The sequence below is a fragment of the Sceloporus occidentalis genome, unplaced genomic scaffold (genome assembly GCF_023333645.1).
Source record: "Sceloporus occidentalis isolate IW3139 unplaced genomic scaffold, rSceOcc1.0.p SCAF_5, whole genome shotgun sequence".
NCBI lineage: Eukaryota > Metazoa > Chordata > Lepidosauria > Squamata > Phrynosomatidae > Sceloporus > Sceloporus occidentalis.
In genome coordinates, this window is record NW_028316985.1 from 83473574 (window position 1) to 83496750 (window position 23177).

General features: G+C 38.0%; 1 protein-coding gene across 4 annotated transcripts in view; it reads left to right on the forward strand.

The window, feature by feature from the left end:
• The window catches only part of RELN (reelin), a 354155-nt gene that overhangs the window by 155352 nt on the left and 175626 nt on the right, over positions 1-23177 (forward strand). For all 4 annotated transcript variants that reach the window (XM_089524577.1, XM_089524576.1, XM_089524579.1 and 1 more), the window contains exons 7-8: positions 5700-5796; positions 11461-11512. In XM_089524577.1, the coding sequence (XP_089380703.1) occupies positions 5700-5796; positions 11461-11512 (149 nt within the window). The remainder of the gene's footprint in view (positions 1-5699; positions 5797-11460; positions 11513-23177) is intronic.

Genomic DNA, 23177 nt, shown 5'->3' on the forward strand with positions numbered 1-23177 from the left:
AGGGCTCCATGATGAACTTTTCAATGTGGATTGTTTTAATCTGTGAATTTTTCCTTTGAAATTGATCTGTGTTTTGATTGATGTCTTTTTAATTGATTTTGTTTGTCTGTTAATTCTTGTTTCCTACCTCGATTCATGGGCAGAGGCGAGTAAGAAATAATAATAATAATAATAATAATACCACCAAGATATAATCATGTTAATCTGTAGAATCAGTATGTAGAGAGATCTTGTATCACTTTTGAGACTAACTGAAAGAAAGAAGTTGGCAGCATGAGCTTTCATAGATTTAAGTTCAGCTGAGGAAGTAGACTTAAATCTATGAAAGCTCATGCTGCCAACTTCTTACTTTCAATTAGTCTCAAGGGTGCTACAAGATCTCCCTACAATATAATTATTAATTATTATATTATATAATAATTATTATATATTGCTGGAGTAGAAACTGGACATGTTGGTTTTACATAAAGAGCTGAGGGACTTCTATATGTCTAGAAGGCTAAAAGGAAATTCTGTTTGCAGTAGTAGTTCTCTGCTTGGCTGAGTTTCCCGTGTGATTGCCTTCTATACTTTAAGATTTAATGGAACAAGATGAACATCTACATAGCTTCAGCATCAATAGCAGTATGTTAGTAGTAACATAAAACACCTGGAGAAAGTCAATTAAATCCATTTTTTATCATTTAAGATGTAGGATATTTGAGATAAGCAGCAAAGGCAATTAAGAGCATCGCTTAGAGACACATTTGCTGTATAAACTGCAAATTGTGTCAAGAGGACACGAACCTTGTGGCTGCAAAGTCTCTTCCTTCTCCTTTGATGCCCTAATGACACTACTAATATCTTGCTGTCATTCTTTTCTTCTTCTTTTTTCCTTTGAGGCCCCAAATCTAAGCCATTTAATTTTTGAAGTAATAAATTTCAAAGGCGACATGAAGGCTTGGAACTGGGATTTACTCAAAGCTGTTCATCATTTTATAAGGAAAATAATCCTAAAGGAGATGAAAGATGATAAAAAGAGATGTTCCAGCTACCCACAGCTCTTCACGGTATTTCTGAAAATAGATTATAAAGGAGAAGTAGCCAAGAAGCAAAGCCACTTTATATGCATAGAATATGAGAAATTAAAGAGAGAAAAGGCCTTATAAGGTCATCCAGATTAACCTTTAACCAGTGCATGGGTTCCTCTTTCCTATATTTACAGAGAATGTCACTTAAGTGTACATACATGGACTAACAACGGGAGCTTTTATTTTGTGCTCAGTGTTGTGGTGGGGGAGAAGAAGAGTCGAGGAAAAGGAAAACTGATGGTGGTAGTCAAGATGAAAAATGACATGAGAGATGTTGGGGCCATACATCAGTTTTAGATTTTGTAAATTAAACACAGATTGTATGATGTAGAGGAGGTACAGTTAATTGTGGAATATAGTAATCAGTTAGGGATAAGAAGAAAAAGGAAATGTGCTATCAGACTCTGGGTGGATGCTGAACACGTAACAGAAAGTACACTTCTTCTGGTGGATTAGTAAGAATCAATGTGGAAGTATTTAGTTATCCTGTAGAGCAAACTTAATGGTAATGCTTGTCAGGTGGTGATCTGCAGGCTGAATCTAGCCCTTGCAGCTGTCTCCTCTAGATACTAACAAGCCCCAGACTCCCCCTCCTCAATTAATTTCACCACCCTGATTCAGAAATCACAAAGAAGAAAAGGGGCTACAGTCAAGGAATATGCGTGTATAACACTAATATATATGGCTGTGTGTGTGTTCTAAAAAAATTAAATAATAGAACTATTAACATCTTAAAGGGTTGCCTTACTATTTAAATAATTAATTAGTTTAACCTAGCTGTAGCTCTTGAGGCTATTTCATATATTTAGTTCGTTGTTTCTATGCATTGGTCATGGTCCAGGGATGTACATCTGCTGGATCCTGCGGCTTCAGCCAAAAATGTAAGATTCAAAAAGAAAAAAAAAGGAAAACTGAACCTAATATATTATTAAAATATAAATCACCATTCTTTATTTTGTATGTGTCTGCATAAGCTCAAATACCAGGCTTTTTTTTAATTCTAGCAAGCAGATACTTAGAGTATCAAACTTAGTTGATATTTCTGTGTAGAAATAAAACATTTTAAGTGTGTTGAAAGATTTAATGTTGAAAATCATGTGATTTATTGTGAAAAAAGTGGTGAATACGATGGATAGTCATAAGACACTGTTGTTTCAATATTCCCAAATAAGATGCATTACATTTCATTTGTTGCTCAAGTACACATGTCTAAGAACAAAGCCAGATATTAAATGATTAATTACAGGGTATTCTTTTACCCAAATTCATTAGCAATTCATTATACAATAGTTCCAGACTAAAGAAAATGATAGTGTTGACCAAATGTGGGGAGAAAGATATAAAATATATAAATCTGTGCAACATACCATTGGCTCTCTATATCCATGGATTTTTTTATCCATGGATTCAACTATCCATGGCTTGAAAATATCCCAACAATATATAAATTACCAAAAGCAAACCTTGATTTTGCCATTTTATATAAGGGACACCATTTTACGGTTGTATATAATGTGATTTGATCATCCACAGATTTTGGTACCCACAGAGAGTTCTGGAATCAAACAACAGCAGATACCAAGGGCACCATTGTATTATATTTATTTAACACCCAGCCTTTCCCAAAACTGGAAATCAAGGTAGCTCACAAGAAGACTTTTTAAACGATACAAATAAATATGTGGTATGTGTGTATATGCACACACATGCCTTCAAATTTTCTGTCAACATAGGGTGACCCCATAGGGTGCTATATAAAATACAATTAGGGTGATTGTAATAGAACCATAGAACTGAATAAAAAGCAGTTTTAAAACCACATAAAACACAAATAAAAAAACAAAGCAATCCTCTTTCCTCCTTAAAAGCCCCCTCCTCAACAGGAGATTGTTTTCTATAAGCCTGCATCAGTTTAAAAAAAATGTGGAAGGACAACAGAGTGGGAGTTAGGCTGGTTTTTCTTGAAAGGGAGTTACACAGCCTTCTCCCACATCCTCACCAAAAGGTGTTTGTGAGGATGGCAGGAACAAGACAAGGGCCTTTCCTGAAGATTCAATTCAAAGTCCCACCGAAGCTGAGGTTTCCTCTCTTCTCTTCTCTTCTTTTCTCTTCTCTTCTGAAGGGAAATGCTCTTTGCAAGTGTAGTGTTGTTGCTTTATCCATTATTTGTTTCTTTCCCAAAGATATGAACATATAAAAAGATCAAGAATATTTTATAATTTCAAGGAAAAGGATTTCAATCACAAGTATCAGGAATTCTGCATAGCCGCAGTCTTCAATCTATAGTTTAGAGATTATAAAACTGATAGTGCTAAATGTTTGTGCTGGCATAACAATGCATTTTAAAGAACATAACTTACAGAAAATAAGGAGCCCAAAGCATGCAAACTGTTAGCAATAAATTCATACAACCTTGAACTATCCTCTGGTTCATCAAGGATTTTTGAGTACCCACATGACACAATATTATATAAAATATTTGAGTTGAGAAGGACATATTTCCTTAACAAGCAGTCATTTCAATAACAGCACATCTACAACCTCATGTTCATGGGTAGTCTTTTGGCAGTCTACCCTTGTTCTGAGTCCATCTGTTGCAATGGCACCCTGCCTATTTATGCATTGATTGAGTCTTTTTTCAGAGGCCTAGATGCCTAGCAACTGTTGTGCAATTATTTCAGCAGAGAGTTGTTTCATTTTTGACTATGTCTAGCATTAGATACACTTACTAGGTATTATTTAAGACATCTAGAATGTTGGCCATTCAAATTCTAGGTTTATAATTAATTATTATAACAACAGTGTAGCAAAACAGCTTTGTAAAAAAACAAGTCAGTCTCTAAGTTGCACCATAATTTGTGCCAATTTTGAACTATTGTCATCAGGTTAATCTTTTCATTTCATCCATTACTTTGCAAAATATGCTGCCAAGAGTATGGCATGGAGGAAAGTATACATTGATTCAGTTACATAGATCTTTAGGAACCAATTTAGGAATAAATCCACAAAAGTTTATGACAAATACAACTCATTAGTTTTTAAGGTGGCACAAGACTTTTTAAAAAGGTTTTTCTGCAAATGGAACTAACATGGATACTCTCCTTTAAAATCCATATATCATGCTGAGCAATTTAACTGTGTGTGTGCCTTCAAGTTGCCTGTTGGCGTATGGTAGCCCCATGAATTTCACAGGTTTTTTTTAAAGGCAGAGAATACTCAGGTGGTTTTGCTAGCACCTTCCTCTGAAATATAGCCTACATTGGCAGGTCTTAGATAGGATCCAATCCCTCTTTCCCCCAGCACCAGGGTGCAGGTAAGTTCTGCAGAATTTGTTTCCTTCCCCCACAGATCTCAGTGGTCTACCCTTAGGTAGTGCTAAGTTCCCTAGAGTCCCTTTTCTTCCCCCATAGACTCTGGTGGTCTATCTGGTATTGAGAACCAGGACCAATCATTATTAGGATTGCATGAGAATTGTGGGGAAGTTTTAAAGTGATGTCTTTTCACTTTTGCACCACAAGGGCATTGCAAGAGTGTTTTATGGAAGTAGAAGTTTTAGTGTTAGAGTAGTTGAACTTTATAGGTATAGAGATATGTTTACAGATGAAAAGAAAATAGACCAACTGGACAAGTGGATTGCCAGTAAAGGAAGGAACTCATGGGAGGACGCTGACAGTCGGTGACAGCCCCCATACATACCTCATCATGTTGCAGAAACCACACTGAACCACAGCTTTCTGTGGGATCAAAATAAAATGAATCCCTTGTCACTTTTGTACTTATTCAGTAATAAGGACTCTTCCTCTAATTTCCACAGCAGTCTACACATTTAAAACAACATGGAAATGTTTGGTTTTTGTGTGTGTGCAGTATCCCTTAGTATACTATTTTTTCTGCAAATTTAAAGTGAAAAATTGGACAGATAGATAGCATCAGTTCAAGAACTCTGAAGTCAGCTGATTTTTTTTTAAATGGATGTCAAGCAGAATTTTCCACTCCCTCAATATACACATTCAGTACACTTTTAGTACCTAATAAAAAGCAGAATACTAGTAGCACAGTTAGTCACAATTTTGTTCATGTAAAAAGAAATGTTATGGATGGAATGGTCAAACATGTTATTTTTGGAATAAGTAAGGAAAGAAGCCAAGTTGATACTGGGACTGTTTTGCTGTTCTTTTGCCATCCATTTATGTTGATGCCAAGACTGATCTGGCAGGTTTTGTCCTACTTACAGATGTACTTAAAATAGTTGAAATGTATAATATTTACCAAGCTCTTCTGACTGTAATACAACACAAATATTTGTTATATTTGAAAACCCATGGTATGAATGTAGTTGCAATTTTTTTCACTGATTTAAAATATTTCAAATTACTTTTGTGAATAGGTTTTGTTTTGGAGTTGTGAAATATTGAAATACTTTGGGATGTTTGTTTGTTTGTTTGCTTGTTTGTTTGTTTGTTTTTTAAAGGAGTGTCTTAGAAGCAAGCCAAACAATGTTTCTGATTTGGATGGTAATTTATTCGTTAACTTTAGGCTGTTGAACATTCCTTCTAAAAGCCAGAATGTTGGGAGTCGCTCATTTGTTATTCAGTGCTTTCAAGTTGACTGTGTTCTGTTTTCCTGCAGGTTTGAATGTAGTAATTGTGAGGTTGGAGACCAGTGTGGTGTAATTATGCATGGCAGTGCTGTCACTTTCTGTGAGCCATATGGGCCAAGAGAATTGGTAAGTGGTTGTTTCCTAATTTACCTGATTTGTGGGGTTTCACATTTTGTGGTTAGAGCTTGTCAATTTGTTTTACATTTCACCTTTAACCTAAGCGATGAGTGATTCTACTTCCTTTCCTTGTCCCTGTGACTTATTTGTATTCCTCCCCAAATAATTAAGTTCCTCATTCAATTCCAACATACTCTTCCAATTTTTTACCTGTTAGATTTAAGTGCTTTAAACATTCTGGTTATATTTCTCATTTTCTTTTAGCATTAAAGCCAAGACAGGCTTGAAAAGTGGAATTAATAATCTAAGGTTCTGGTTTCACCACAAGAGCATTACTGGCATCATCCCAGGATGCGCTATTTAGTGGTAGAATATATATTTTTTTAAAAAGGAAAGATGTGCTAAGTATCAGTGTGACAGCTGCTGTCATGGAGTGACCACAAGGAAAACCCTTTCCGCTCGAGATATCAAACCTACTAATGAACCCTGTTTAAAAATAAAATCAAAAATATTGAAGAAAGTGTCAGACAGGTCAATTCATTTTCCCACTACATAAAACATCTGAATAAATAATACTTCTTTTTAGTGTTACCAGATATACTTATCATATTTAGATAACTAATACTGAGGACTGAAGGACTGCTAGCATGCCAAACCATATGAAATAGATTTTGGTCAAATAACCAGTAGGAGGAGATATGGACTGGGGAGACAGGGCAATCATCATTCGAGAAGGGAGAGTCATAGTGTATTGTCTGAACCCAAACTGCCATTCACTTCAGATAGTTTGGATAGCCTTGGCAACTGGACCGCCAGGCTCAAAATCCTGCTGTTTAATGCCAGGTCAGTAAATAGAAAATCCAGCACCCGGGATCTTGTCAGTCTGGCATGTTCTGCTACTGCTGATTTTTCTGGCTGGTCCAGTCTGCAGTGTCTCTCGTGTTCCTTGATTCTTGTTTGCACATTGCGTTTGGTGGTCCATATGTGTGCAAACAAGAATCAAGGAACACGAGAGACACTGCAGACTGGGCCATCCTGAAAAATCAGCAGTAGCAGAACATGTCACAAACCATCCTGGGCATAAAATACTGTTTGAAAACACTGAAATTCTGGACCATGCCAACCACTACCATGTTAGGATGCACAGGGAAGCCAATGAAATCCATAAACTTCTAGATAATTTCAACCGGAAAGAAGAAACCCTTAAAGTGAACAAAATTTGGCTACCAGTCCTGAGGAATAGCAAAATAAGGACACACCAAATGCAAATGGGAAACCATTCAGAGCCTGGGGCTTTCCCAGCAGATAATGATCACCAATTAGCAGACACTAATCCTCTTTTGCATTAGCCTCCCAGGCTGAGGCCTGCCATCAGCACAGAACAATACACATGCAAATCACTCCTGCATTCCCAGGATCACACAGTATATATACACCCACTTTTTCCAGGCAAGTATTCTCTGAAGATGCCAGCCATAGATGCTGGTGAAACATCAGGAAGAAACTCTTCTAGAACATGGCCACATAGCCCGAAAAACCCACAAGAAACTATGGATGCCGGCCATGAAAGCCTTCCACTTCACAATGACCATGAAGGATCTATATAAATTCAACCTAGATAATGATGAATTTGAAATAGTTAAAGATGTCCTGCATCTTGGATCAAACATTGATCAGAAAGAAGACTACAGTCAAGAAGACTACAGTCAAGAAACAATAAGAAGACTAGGAATGGGAAGGGCAGCCATGAAAGAACTAGACAAGATCCTAAAGAAATATAGCTGAGCACTAAAGTTAGAATTCTCCAAACCATTGTATTCCCCATCACCAAGTATGGATGTGAGAAGAAAATAAAGTCATTTGAGATGGGATGCAGGAGAAGATAGCTAAGGATACTGTGGACAGTCAAAAAGACAAACTAATGGGTCCTAGAACAGATCAAGCCTGAACTCTCCCTAGTAATCAAGATGATGAAACTGAGGCTGTTGTACTTTGGCTACATCAAGAGAAGGCATGACTCATTGGAAAAGACAATGGTGCTAGGAAATGTAAACAGTAGTAGAAAGAGAGAAAGACCACATGCCAGATGGCTGGACTCAATCAAGGAAGTTACAGCCCTGAATCTGAAGGACCTAAGCAGAGCGGTGGAAGACTGGGGGTCGTGGAGATGTCTCATCCACAGGGACTCCATGGGTCGGGGTCAACTCGAAGGCAGTTAACAACAACAGCAGCAGCAATTATTTATATGTAATGGTGTGCTGTTCTTAATCTTTTATTTTGTAATTATTGTTTTAACTGTTGTTGACCATGATTTTTAAAATCATGTTGTTGTTTAATTCTTTTTTAACTTTTGTAAAATAAGATTTTAATTGAATTTTTTAAAATAATAATAATTGGAAACCACACTGAGTCCCATCCTGGGAAAAAGATGGGGTATAAATGCAATAAATTGTTAAATTTAAATAAGCAGTTGCTATAAAAATATTAATATGAATAAATAACAATGAATAACAATTAGCCATGGCCCTGAGTTTCCAAGGACTCAGCAAGACTGTTGAAGACCAGGGCTCTTAGAGGTCTCTCTTCCATAAAGTCACTATATGGGGAAGCAAACTTGGTGTCAGATAACAGCAATTAGCATTAATTTTCACTTTTACAATTTGGAATAGTTGATGTGACAGGAAAGTGACCACAACAAATAAATGAAGAATTAAATGCTCATTTGAATAATTTCATTTTAACTTGTACAGTTTTGTTATTTCTGATGAAAATGCTGGGGTCATTCTGTAGATTTCTAAGACAGTAGCAGGTTTTATATAGGTGTGTATATATGCCTTCAAGTCACCTGGCAATTTTATGGTGATCCTATGAACTTCATATGGTTTTCTTAGGCAAGGAATGTTCAGAGATGGTTTGCCATTGCCTTCCTCTGAAATATAGTCCACAGGTACAGAAAAATAAAATTATAAATATGGCAAACATATTTAGTAATATAATATAAAAATTTATTAAAACATATTTTAAATTCTCCTAATTATATGAAACACTTTCCTTTTGTAAAATAGGTCACACAAAAATCCCCATTTAGGCCCTGTACAGACCAGCAAAAAGTGCCAGCCTGTGGACAGGGTGAGGGCTGAGCATCCGCACGCTTCAAGCCCTACTGCCACCGGCAGGGTGTCATTGTAGCATGTGCTGGTCTACACAGCACGCACCATGATGACGCACCTCTGGTGCAGCTCCCAAATGCTGCAGCACCACAGGGGCATCAATATGCCATGCAGCAGCAGCTAGGGCACCCCTTCAGTGGCACAAAAAGGAGCCTTTTTTGGCTCCTTTTTGTGCTCTACGGAGGCCAGATCGGTGCAGCAGGATGCTGTTGCCATGGCACTGATCTTGCCAATGAAGGGGCGATCTGTTTTGCCCCTTAGCTAACAAGCCTTTCAAAAACTAGCCCAATTGACCAAGATATTGGTAGCAGAAAATATATTGAAATTTGCAATTTAAACTAGAGGGGGTGGGCAACTGTAACCTTTTAATAAGTTTTTATTAATCTCTCACTTTTTCTCCTGTTGGTTAGGGCTAATGGGAGTTGTAGGCCAAAAATATCTGGCAGTCCATAGTTACCCATCCAAGGTTTAAATGAATTAAATTGGAAGCATAATACAGCAGCATTAGAACAACACAGCAGAAAACAGAGGTGCCTAAATTTGAATCAGCAGTAATGTGCCAATTCTTCTTCTGTAACATGCACTGAGTGTATTTATGCTCTCTAGATCAGTTCATCAGCAGGAACAGTCTTGCCCCACCAACCCAGTTGGCCAAAATCAGCCAGACAAAATAGCCAAAATCATATATAGGAACACTTACAACATTACCTCTAACTGAGTCAGAGTCTCTATTACAGTACTAACTTAAACTTAAAATTAATATTAGACCTGTCACCTTATTAAAGAAACAGAAGCTGTTTAATCAAATGGGTTGTCATCATGCATTTACTCAAATCTATATAAACCTATATGGCTAGAATGAGAGCCAGCATAGTGTAGTGATTTGACCATTGGACTATAATTCTTGAGACCTGAGTTTGAATCTCTGCTCCATCATGGAAACCCACCAGGTGACCTTAGGCAAGTCACACACACTCACAGCCTCAGAAAACCCTATGGTAGGTTTGCCTTAGGGTCATCAGAAGTTGAAAATAACTTGAAGGCACTTAACTACAACATAGCTAGAACATGTGCAGTTTCCATAGCCCTGAAGCTAGATATTTCCCACCCTCTAATGATTTCAGATAGTAGCACCTGTCACTCTGTCCACCCTTAAACACCCCTTCAATTGCTCCAAAAGACCCATTGTGCCTTCTAGGCACTGTGAGTACTCCTACATTTCCTCCTAAGGCCTATTTTCAAAACCAGTGGCAAACAGTCACTACTGGTTTTGATTCCATGCCTTAAACTGCTTGGAATGAAGGTAGCAAAATTACCAACTATGCCCCCTTGATGATTATTATTGGCTGTCTGAAGAAAAGAAGGAATGGGGAGTGGGGATGGTGCTGGAGGTGAAACTGTGTTCTATCCATCCTTGAATTAAAATAACAGTAGTGAAAGAACATACTGTTTTTAGCTGGAAAGGAATAGCAGTGGCTTTTTTCATATGTTGTCTGCTGTCTCCAAATTTTATAAGTAATGACATAAAATGTATTCTCATGTAGATCAAGTATGCCTGTTTAATTTTTAATTGATTAATCTAAGCAATGAATGCATTTGTGATTATTATTTGGTAAGAGTTTTGGGTCCTTTCTCATAGTATCATAGAGTTGGAAGAGACCGTAAGGGCCATCCAGTCAAACCCCCTGCCATGCAGGAAATCTAAATCAAAGCATCACCAACAGATGTCCATCCAGCCTCTGTTTAAAGAGCTCTAAGGAAGGAGACTCCACTACACTCCGAGGGAGTGTGTTCTACTGTCGAACAGCCCTGACTGTCAGGAAGTTCCTCCTAATGTTGAGGTGGAATCTCTTTTCCTGGAGCTTGCATCCATTGCTCCAGGTTCTAGTCTCTGGAGCAGCAGAAAAAAAGCTAGCTCCCTTCTCAATATGACATCCTTTCAAGTATTTAAACAGGGCTATCATATCACCTCTGGTATCATACATTTAGAAAACATGATTTCTGATCATATACTGTCAGAAATGACCTTCCATGTGTCAAATTATTTCATCACAGCCCTGGTGTCTGGAGTTACCCATGCCACAATGTGTCATTACTGCTATGTTAGATTCTCCTTCCCCACTATGAGTTCTTTATGGCTACTAGGTCACAGGGCAACTTACAACTTTAAAACAGGACAACAGGAGTTTGCCACTTGTGTGGTACACAGTATAGTTGTATTTCAGTGCCCCTAACTTTTATGCATCATATTTATTGTAACATTTGGGAACTGAAAATACTTCCACCACTCTCCCTTCAGAGCAAAGGATGTCAACTTGCATGTGGTAAAATAGCAATAATTTTGAGGGCTGGAAAGAAACAGCTTGCTATTGTTAAAAACGATTGACTGGCACAGCATCAAACTGAGGTGACCCAAAGATTCCTATTTTTATTTCCATTAAAAATACAATAATCCGATTATTGTAATTTAATTCATCAATTGTTCCTTTTCTTTATTCTCTAGACCACTAATGGCCTTAACACAACCACAGCTTCTGTACTCCAGTTTTCTATTGGTAAGTTTTTCTATGATGAATTCAATTTAATAAAGTAAAAATACCATCGAAGGTTATAATTTTTTTAAAATATACATGTCATATAAAGATAAATAAAAATAGCTGTAAGTAGACCAGTTCACCTATGTTGTAGATAAAGAGTTGTCTGTAAGTCATGAGAAAAGAAATGTCTCATTTATTCCTCCCTACAGGTACTTAATATATAATTATCTCAGTGATGCATATTGTAGTTTCTATAGGACAAATTTTAATCCTTCCTGTCATGACAATAATACAGCTGTAGAAATCAAACTAAAGTGTCATTGTATTAAAATCATACAGCTAGTTAGAACCAATATGTTAAGAAGAAGAAGAAGAAAATGGTAGTTGTGGTCTTTGGCAGGAATGAAAAAATATTAATTTTTGAGGACATGATTCAGTTAAATGTGTGTGAAAGAAAACCATTTTTCTGTACAGATAACTCAATAAGGCTGAGGAAGCAATCCTGACTACAGCCTCCATGGAATCCAAGAAATGTATTTCCAAATTAAATTCTCATCTTTAACAAATAATTCTTATAGCAGGCTATACCTCTGTAGGGTTGTCTTCAAACGGTGGAATTCTTTACTGGAAATGAAAACTATCAATTTAAATGACACTGGGGGCCTCCCACACATACACTTTGAATTAAACTGAGATGCCAGAAGATTCCAGCAATGTGTTGTACTTTGACTAATCGATCAATCTGTTTTTATACCACTTGGAAAGTAATAGTATTGAGATTAAGTAACTCAGCTAAGAAATCAAAGATCTGCTTTAAATGTGTTTCAGATGCAATCCATAGCTTTCCATTCTCCATTAATGCTATTCATTGCGTTATCAAAGTACTGTCAAAGTGTTGTAACAGTACTGTTAGTAAAGAAGATCTGCCTCACACCCAAAATGCATACTTATATTAACTTAGGTGCACAAACCATTAGGTGTATTGTGTAAAAATAAATAGGTTTGTATGTGTATGTTCAATAAAAAGAGAGAAATACATTCCATCCAAACTTGCACCATTTGCCACCAACTGTGCCTGATAGATGATGTTGTAAATAAGGTTAATATTCCAAACCATGGGGATCCCATCAATGAATTCAAGGATGCTTATTCCCAAGTAGGTGTCCATGCACTTGCAGCATATGGTTGATTTGTATCTTACTAGTGAAATTGCCCATCTTCTGCTGTATTAGAAACCCATTAATCCCCCCCACCCTGGTATATCCGCCCATCTCTCTCTTGCTTTTCTCTCTCTCTCTGTCAGTTCTTCAACTCTGCATGACAACAAGGCATTTTAATTAAGATATGTCTTTTATTTTGTAATGTTCTATATTTTTCTTGACTGTCCTACATTTTGGTGTGCCTTCTCATCTTTCGCAGTTAGGACATCTGATCACTCTCTCCCTCCATGGATCAATCTTTGGTGCATGGATTGACAACTTCAGAGAGACTGACAAACAAACAAACAAACAAACAAACAAATAAATAATACCTTAAATGGCCACATGTTCATTCTGGTTTTGAAAGATGGGATTGTTTTTTTAAAATGTTAAATAATGTAGAAATCAGGGGTGCAAACTTTTTAACAACATTCTTTTTACGAACTGATAGCAAATTGGTCATTTAGTTACTACAGTGCTCCTTTCCCTTACGTGGGGGATCTGTTCTGGACCTCCCCTCATGTAAGGGGTAAATTGCATATGCTCATGCCCCATTGAAAATAATGGAATGTGTGCACACAACACGGCACGGTGTGCGTGCCATGGCCACACACACCATTCATTAGATTGTCCCATGGCTTCAGCATATGCTGAAAGCCGCAGAAGTGAAGCCCACATATGGTGCAGGCTCACTATACTTTGGGTATAAAAAGTAATTTTTCCTTTGGATTTTCAAACTTTGTTGGGCTAGTTATGGGGAGAAGGATAGCTATTTGGGTCCATTTTTCTTTTGCAAAGAGGTTTTTTTTTAAATAAATTGAAATGTAATGAGTTACTTGTAACCAAATAAATAACAATTAATGAGGCACTAAAACAATAATGTTAACAACAGCAGCAGTAGCAACAATCGAACTACAGTTGGCCCTCCATATTCACAGCCCTGAAACTCACCGTTTCGATTATTCACGAGGTCAAGACTGCTAATGAGACCAAAGAGATGCCTCTGCTTGTTCTGATATCCCACTGAAACATCTTAACTGACAACAGCAAAACCAAAATCTTGACAAAATGTAGGTCCGTGACTCTAACAACATCATTTTCAACACCTTAGCCTGATGAAGAAGCCAGTTAGGGTGCTGTTGCATTTTATTGAACTGATTAAAATCTTTGCAGTTCAGGACTTATTCTGTGCAAAATTCATATGTAGCTATTTTGTGGTGAAAACAGCATTTTCTGTTTCTGTTTGCTTTAAAGTATTTGTCAAGATCCTAATACGCCTTACTTTATGGCAGTAACAGACTGTACACTGAAAACCCTGGGCAACAGTTGAATGCTCATCTTTCATCCAGCTCTCTTCCACTGCCAAAACAGCAGGCACAAATCGAGTAATTTGAGTTAGAGGAATGGATAATGATGAAGGATTTAAGCAAAAATGGCCCAGATTTCATGCTAAATCCAAAAGCTTCTTAGATCATGTATATGAAAGGATAATTTCTCTGAGACAATTTTGTTAAATGCAGTTTCAAGTAGTACCACATGTTCAATAGCTGCTGGGCTCTACTAAAGACAAGATTCCCTGTTCCTGAGTGGCTGGTAGTTTGCTACATTTGATAGAAATAAGCAGTTATTTCTGTCAGTGTACTCATGTGTGGTCTTACTGATACATTTAACCACGATTATCCTTTAAAAAGAGAAGCCAAATTCCACAAGATATGACAGCCTTTGTAGATTCAGGCAATAGGCATGTTCACTCTGAATTATTATAAATTACTACTGGTGTTTCTTAATTCAAAATTAAAATGGTATTCTGCTTTTGCTTACTATCTACCCTGATGCCAGATAATTTCCAGCAATTTCACATTTTGGTCCTTGTATATAGCTGTGTTTCAGCAAGACTAAATACTCTGAGTTACTATAATGTGCAATGGGATTACTCCTAATTAAGATATTTAAAAGCAATACCTTGGGGATCTTTTCAGCCAGATTTTTTAATTGCACAGTTTAGGGCTGCAGAAGATCACACGAGAGTTTTAAAGCTCAGCTGCCATGAAATATTAGCATGGTTCATTAGCTAATATGGTCTCTGCATCTCACGCTCAAAGCTTGTCTTCTCCCTTTTGGATATGTCCCTGAACTTCCCACCAACATGATCATTCACAGCCTCTCTATGGAAGGTGACTTACTATGATGACGGATTAATGACTAAACTGAGCATATATGCAGATAGTAAGGAAGAGGAAGAAAGTGGTGTAGCAGAGACACAAGCAGAGTGCAAGTTCTTTACATCCCTAGAGATACAGAAACACTTGCATTGTTGGTAGAAAAAAATAGTTGTATAGAATAAATCTGAGCCACTGTTATTCCAGTATTACATGAGTGAATAAATATGATTTCACTGCAATAACATAATGTCAAGGGGCAGCATATAACCCTATAGAGAGTTCGTAGGGGTGCCATGTTGAGGCTCAGGGACCAGACTTTTCTTTTAACGCGTACATAGCAGTGGGGTGCAGCCACCACACTTAGGTTTGTTGCTTCGCTCTCCACCCCCACTAAAATTACCTTATTGTGTTCAGTAACAAGTGCTTTTTGTAATATTGCCTGAGAGCAGAAAGATAAATGTTAAGGAAAAGGACATGGAGTGAGAGGAAACAGGAATGGCTCAGAGACACATTGATATCTCCTGATTTTTCATTACCATTAAATGTAAATTCTAGTTCTTTCCATTTATAACCTGGCAATGGTGAGTGTTGTTTGTCTTTGCTGTGCATACTGAGGTAATGTGGGAAATGTTACTTCAAGCCAGCTTTAACAGATTTCTGATTAAATGTGTGGGGAAATATAAGATAGAGTTTGTGTGGCCCTGCTGATGTTGCTAGATTGCCACTTCTGTAAGCCCTAGCCATCACAGAGAGTGATGAGGGATGTTAAGAATTGCAGTCCAAGAACATTTGGATAGGAACACATTTCCCATCCTAGGGCGTTATCACACAAGCCCCTTTCACGCTGCAATCACAATAAAAAAATAAAATGGCAACCTATTGTTGTTATTACAGCCATCATCGCACCGTGATTGCCTTTTGCACAACTAGGGGCAGCTGCCCATATCAGGCTCCCTTCCCTTCCTATCCTGTTGCTTAACTCTGCCCTCCATCCCCAACATGCCTTTGTCTATGTATTTATTTTTTCAACCTTTGTCGTGCAGTTTTGGAGCTATGCAGCCCCAATTTAACATTTTAATTAAAAAAATAATACTTGAGGCTGTGGAGCTCCAAAATTGCCTGAAACCCTTAGGGAAAAAAATAAAATAGTGAGCGGGGAAGGGGGAGGGACAGTGACACCATGTGACTGCCAGTCGCGTGAATGCCCTGGGAATGGCTTTGCACACCCAGGGCATTGCATGATTTGCAGCTCATTCACAGGTTTCCCCCATGAATGAGAAGGGATGGCTGGGGCATGGGATAGGGATGGGAAGGAAGTTGTGTTGTGCAATCACCATTGCTGATACTGCTTTCTTTCCAATAAAATCGCAATTTAAAAGCCATGTGCGATAAAGCCCCTAATATGGGGATTAGTTGCATGTATTCATCAATGGTAAATCACTGCTGAGTAACTGGTTTGTTTGTATTCCCCAAAAATAACACTATTTTTCATTATGGAACCACTGTATTGTTGTTTTAAACCCAAGGAATGTATACTGCTTTTTCCCCATTAACAAAATGAGGACTTTTTTTTTATAAGCAAGTGAATATAAAACCTTGTTATAATCAATAAGAAAAATTAGACTTAATTTCCCTATATATTGGAAAATCAGTTATTACTGTCTGGAAACATTTCTGGATGCTATCTTAACAAAGGATAATATGCATCTCAATCCTCCCCATGTATATCCAGAAATAACTGATTAAGTCTATGGATTTTACTTTCAAGTGTTTGTGTACAGGAATGCAGCACTCTACGATGGTAGATTGATTGTAAGATAAAGGGGAGAACATAAAATATATTGTTTAAGCATATTTGGTGTAAGTAACCTAAACCAGAGAAAATAGCTTATAATTGAGTAGAGATCTGCAGCTATAAATATCCCAAGTGAAATTTAGGTTTGTACAATGGTGTAAAAGACATGTTGCAAGGTCCCATTGTACGGTTTATCATTTTTAAAATATGGTGTTTTTTTCAAAAATAAAAATAAACCGCAGGCTATATAGGGGGCTGTTTGTTTATTTTACAATTTTTGGCATTTTGGACAGTTCATTTAGCTCCTAGAATATCTCAGGTGCGAAAACGCCCCTGGGTCAGCCAAAATTACCCATTCCTGGTTCAGAAGCACATCTCAATCAGTCCAGTGAAACATTTAGTTGAAGGGTTTCTGTTACTTTTCATGAGCAGTCAGACTGTGAAAAAGGCGGTCAAGGAAACTGGGGAGAACACTGTTGCTCAATGTATACAGATGTGTGAGGCATTTGCTGGAGGAACATGTGCTAAACATTTCTGGTAATTGTTCAAGAGGTGCACATAATTCTAGACATAAATTTCTTTCTTTTAACTTTGTTACAGAAATTGTTTCTAGCAGGTGTGGGACTAGTAGAATTGTAAGGCAGGGAAAGTGGAAAAGAAAAGAATGTCTGTTCTTCTAATGTATTTTTACTATAGTGAATTTAGACAAATGATTCCTTCAGAATATAAAGCCCCAACTTGGGCATATGAGTAAATTTTGATATTATAAATGTTAGACTTGGCTTGTTTCTTAATCCACTTTTATGAGGAGCTCAAGAATGAGACATGTTCTTTAACTGAACTGGTGAACTAAAATTACTTCCCTAAGAATGAACTCTCTCCACTGATTCCTACACAAAGCAATTCATTTATGTTGAATTCCTTAAGATGACACAGTGTCCTTGGAATGTGGCAATACTGCAGCTCATTAAGCAATAGCAAAACTTGTATGTTATCATGGAGCAACTATGTAAGATGGGGATTCAGTAGTCAAAAGTGAATAAGCATCTGGAGATGAAGGTATACCTCATACTTCATTGGCAGTAATAATCAATATCATCTTGACATTTTGCCAAGCATCATGACAAACATAGCACTTGGCAGTATTGAACCACTTACTGGCAGTGGCTCAGTGTCTAAGACATTGTAGGATGACATTGTGATACTTTGAATACCATTGCAGCACCCTTAAGTAAGCAAAACGTTCCAGACCAATGTCTTCAGCACTGGAATAAGAGGGCAAGAAGTACAACAATAAGGGATGGAGGAAGCCAAGATATGAAATTGATTTGAAATTGAAAGCACTCTTGCTTACCTCCTAGGTAAGCCAGGCATCACCACACAGCATATAGTGGCAGCTGCCAAAGTTTTGTTTATTCACTTAGTTATTTATCACATTTCAGCCATTTTCATGACTTCGATCTTCTTAAAGTAGCCTTATAATTCAACGTTAATTTATTAATTAATATTTAATTTATTAATATTTAAAATAATTAAAATTCAATATTAATCTATCAAAATAGGTTTCAGTTTAAACCATTGAAAAATACATCAGTTAAAATGAAATACAAACACGTAAGGGAACTTATTGATCAATGCAAAAATTCAGAACTAATGCCTTAAAAGACAAGATATACAATTTCCCCAAGTTTTAGCAATGTAATTCTCAAATATCATTTGTATCACCACTTTCTACAGATTGCTGATTATTTCATTTGGCAGTTATAAAATCTTCCAGTTTCCTAAACAATTTCCTAGATTTGCTTTTCTGTGTGAGCAACTTGTCTTCTAGTGAAGATCCTGTCAGATCTAGTGAAGATCGTTCTAGTGATGATCCTGTCAGACTGAGATGTCTCTCAGCTTCCGTGTAGTAGCTCTGGAACCCATGCTGCTTCTGGAGCCTGACCATTCCTGCATTAGAGTATGATACTTGTGTCTTCTCTGTTCCATACCAGGCTTGTGGCTTGCACTGAACTCTTTGCCATGAGATGGTGACTCCTGAAACCTAACATCCATTCATCCCATTATGTGTAGGAGTGGTATTTGACAAGGGGTCAAGTGCACATACTGTCCTATATTTACTTAAGAGGCAGTTGGAATACTTATACTGCCTAAATACCCTAAAGGCACAAGATCCTACCTGATCTTGGAAGCTAAGCAGGGTCAGCTGTGGTAAGTATTTGGATGGGACACCACCAATGAGTAGCAGGTGAATTTAGCCTATATTTCAGAAGAAGAAACTGGCAAAACTACCTGTGAGTATTCCTTGCCAAAGAAGACCCTATAAAATTCATGGAGTCACCATAAATTGGCAGGTGGCTTGAAGAAGCGTATGCACAGACAGTTGGAGTAGTTACTTTCTTTGGGGGGGTATTCAAACATTTAGAGGGGCCATGCCAACTAGGAGTTTGGGGGACAAAGGGGCTGAACAAACCACCCCCTAAGGGGCAGCCTGCAGCTACCCCTTTCAGTGCTGGATTGGGGCTGTGGCAACTGCTGTACATACCTCTGCCCCAATCTAGCCTTTCCACAGCACAAAAAGGAGCCATAAAAAGCAGCTCGTTTCTGCACTGCAGAAAGGGCACCATAGCTGCCTCCAGCACCATGGCTTTTCTGTGCTCCTTTGGCGTTGTGTCATCTGGACACAGCACCAGAGGAGCATTGTGACACCGCTCACCATATGGTGGGACGTGTGGCATCACACCAGCATGGGGGCAGAGTTGGGACATGTGTCGTGTGGATGCCATGCCCCCACTCCGTCCCCATGCCGACCTTTATGGCTGATCTGTCAAGGCCCTTAAAGTCCAGAATAGTCGGGTTTCAAGCTCTGCTAAGAAGGTTCTTTCTTCCTATATTTTACTACCAGTGGACTAAAAGTGTTACTCATTTCTTCTTCTGACTGACAGCATTAAGAGTGAGCTGCAGAAGACATGTAATTCCATGGTTACTGTAGGAGGACAGTAGGATGGCACATTGATAGTGAGTGTTCATTCCAATATGCCCATGCCATTTTGGAGATTTAAGAGAAAATGTAAAAGCAATGAGAATAAGCCCAGACAAATCAGCCTTTTACTTTAGGAACCCAGGCCTTCCATTTGGAAAATGGATACTATGAAAACAGAAGCACATGCCATTATGAAATGAGTTGTGTGTTGTTGTTTTCTAAATAATAAATGCTGGATTATACTGGGATTTTAAAAATAATCCTTACCAGAATATTTATTGGAACAACAATTTGTCTAATTAAAATTTGTCTAGCTGTTTGATCAATAGATATTAAGAAATATTATTTTAAAAAATATATTTATAAGGGGATTGTGGAGTGGTTTATTTTAGAAAGGTGCTATATAAAATGCTGTAAGGGTTTTGAGAGAGTGGAGATGGAATCACAATTGTAGAAGAACATTATTGACATATACTTCTTCGTACCCTGATACTTCTGACTGTTCAAAGACCATGATAAAAATTCCAGTCTTTGATATGTTACAGTTGGACAATCTAATGGCAGACACATCATCCGATCAAAAGCCATGCAGGTCTTATGCTGGAAGATTGGAAGAGAAGAAGCAGAAACATTTATCTGAACAGTTTTTCTCCCAGCTGTGAAAGATCCTCCCCTCAATTAATTATATCTTCTTCCACTGGAACCAATGGGAGAGATAGTCTTATGCCAGCCATAAGGATTATATATCTCGCCCACTACCCATGTTAGGATCATACCTGGTGCCTGGGAGAGCTTTGCATCTTCCAGTTCCATATCCTTTCCTGATCTGCTCACAAGTGCCCCCTCCCCAGCCTCTTCTGACATTAGAGAGACAAAGATCTTAAGGGTATCCATAAGGTCTGGAAGGATAATATGAGCTTAGTGGGATCCCTTCCTCTCTTCCCTCCCTGGGATGGCCTCTGTAGTCTCTCAGGGACCAGTGGATGTTGACATCATTAACCTGCTTATTACCATAGTTTGGGGAGCCCATCAAAAAGAACAGCTACAAAAAAGAATTGGTGGAATTGTAGTCCAAATAAAAACTTTTCCATGTTCTACTTAACACTAAGTGATAGCTGTTCAACACAGTGAGCATGGACAGTGAGCACAGTGAGGAGGTAAAGATCGAGTCAGTTTGAGCTTGGTGCTGAGAATACTGCATTAACCATACTGAAAAATACAGGCTGTGCATATTTTCATAGGTCACTATAAGTTGGAAATGACTTGAAGGCACACAGCAGCAATAAAAACAAAGCCAAGTAAATAAGAGCATAAATAAAGATAGTAAATAATGGCTTTAATTCAAAGCTAAATTGTTATACCAGCAGTGACGGTGTAATATTGGTAGACATTTATAATATTCTATTTTTCCCTGAGTACAGTCTACTATGTAAGTTTTATATATACAGTGTCATATTGGTTAAATTCCTGTTGCAAAATTTATTTCCCTTGAAGAGCAGTACAAAGCCATCTCTTTCAGGATTCCCCTCCCCCCCCCCCCCCCCGCCCACTGAATCACTTGCAGTGACTCTCAAGGGATTCTCCATCAGGTTCAGGGCATCACAGCCTATGGTAATAAACATAAAATTGGTCTCTTCACAGATGACATCCTGCTTATCTGAGTAAAACACAAGCTTCCATTTGATACTGCAAACTGCTGGTAGTGTATCTGCTTTCCATAAACAAGGCATAGTCAAAGGCTATTCCCCCGGGTGCCTACCAATGAGACTCTAATTAAGTGCCCCTGCTTGTTGTCTCAAAGGCGTTCAAACACCTGGACATATAATGCTCATATGGTTTAGCCATGTTAAGAATAAATTCCACATGCAACTTGTTTTGAAGGGTCTCCCTGAGTGGCCATCATTTAATTTTGTATTTGCTTGAGTAGCTATTGTAATCAAAATGAATGTCCTTTCCTGGAACTTTGTTTCCTGTCCATTGACTGATGGTATTTAACAGTGCATCCAAGCGGTACTTTTTTTTTGACAGAGCAAGAAAGTAGGTTGGCAGAATAACAATTTTGCAGCATTGAAGCACGTCCAAAGTAAGCTTATTGAGATTCCCAAACAGAAGAGCTGGTCAGTTTGAAACATCAACAGAGACACTGTCCCACTGCCAGGCTAGTATCTGACTGGGATAGAGAACTAAAATCCTGTTCATACAATCAAGATGGTTGTTGCATGCCTTCAAATCATTTTTGACTTAAGGCAGCCTTAAGGTGCCTATCATGAGATTTTCTTGCCAGTATTTGTTCAAAAGGGATTCAAAATAGAAGGTGGCATAACTTTTTCATGATATCCAAGTGCTTGAAAGTGTATGAATATTATTATCTATCAGTTCACTTTTGTCTGCACTAGTGTAGGGGAACCTCTGACCCCAGGATTAATCAGTTTCTCTGCAACTGGTAGCTGAGCCAGGGTAACTTTGCTGTGCATGAGCTTTTCCCAGCCAGGAAAAATCCACATACCATGAAGGTGTTCCTAATAACCCAGATGCTGACTGCAGAAGCCGTGCTGAAGCCAGCAGTTGGTTTTCTCTATCCTGCATCTTCTCCCTTTGGGGAGGACATTGGGTGAGTGAAGCTGGCTCCCCAGAGCTGGATGGTGTAAGAGACATGCCTCTGCTTCTGCCATAAGGGTGCACCCATGTATCCTGGCATCATCTAGTTACAGAATGACTTATGAGGGGTCATCCAGGCCCCATACACACATCTGATATAAGTCCCAACACCTGATATGTGTGTGTGTTGATAAAATGTTGCAGTAGATATTATAAAATTAGACTTTCTAAAACATTTTAACTCTCATCAAATTCTCCCAAGTAAGTACAGCTGTCATGAAACGTATTAACGTAACAGGTTAGCTTCAGGATTGGTTACTAGTTAAACAACAGGATATACATGGCAACAGACTGCACTATTTTCCCCAGGGATCTGTATTGGCTCCTGTGCTATTATCTTATTCATAAACAATTTGGAGTCAAGGGTGAGGGACTTACAGCTTGTTCATATCATGTTTTATTAAACCAGGACTCCTGACTCAAAGTGATGTTAAAATGTGCCTAGCATGTCAGCATCAACCACTTGCTAGTATTAACCGTCTTGAATAATTTGATGGCAGATACTGTATATGACACCAAATAATTCAGAATGGTAAGATGAACAGTTGACATTAATGTATTCATTATATTTGCATATCACTTTCAGCCAAGAATCCTGACTTAATAAAATGTGGTATCAATGAGCAGTAAACTGGTTCGTGCAACCCATTTTCTTCTGGTTCTGTCTTGATGAAATTGCTCTGGTGCCACAACAAAGTACCATTCTCAGAATTCCATAGCATTGAACCTTGTCAGTTAAAATCGTGTCAATCAGGATTATTTCTGCAGTGTGGATGCAGTCTATAACAGAGATGGGACACCTTTGTCTCTCCAGATGTGGTTGGATTTCAGCTCTTGCCTTTGCTCACAAACATGTCTGATAGTAAGGAATACTTGGAGCTGCAGT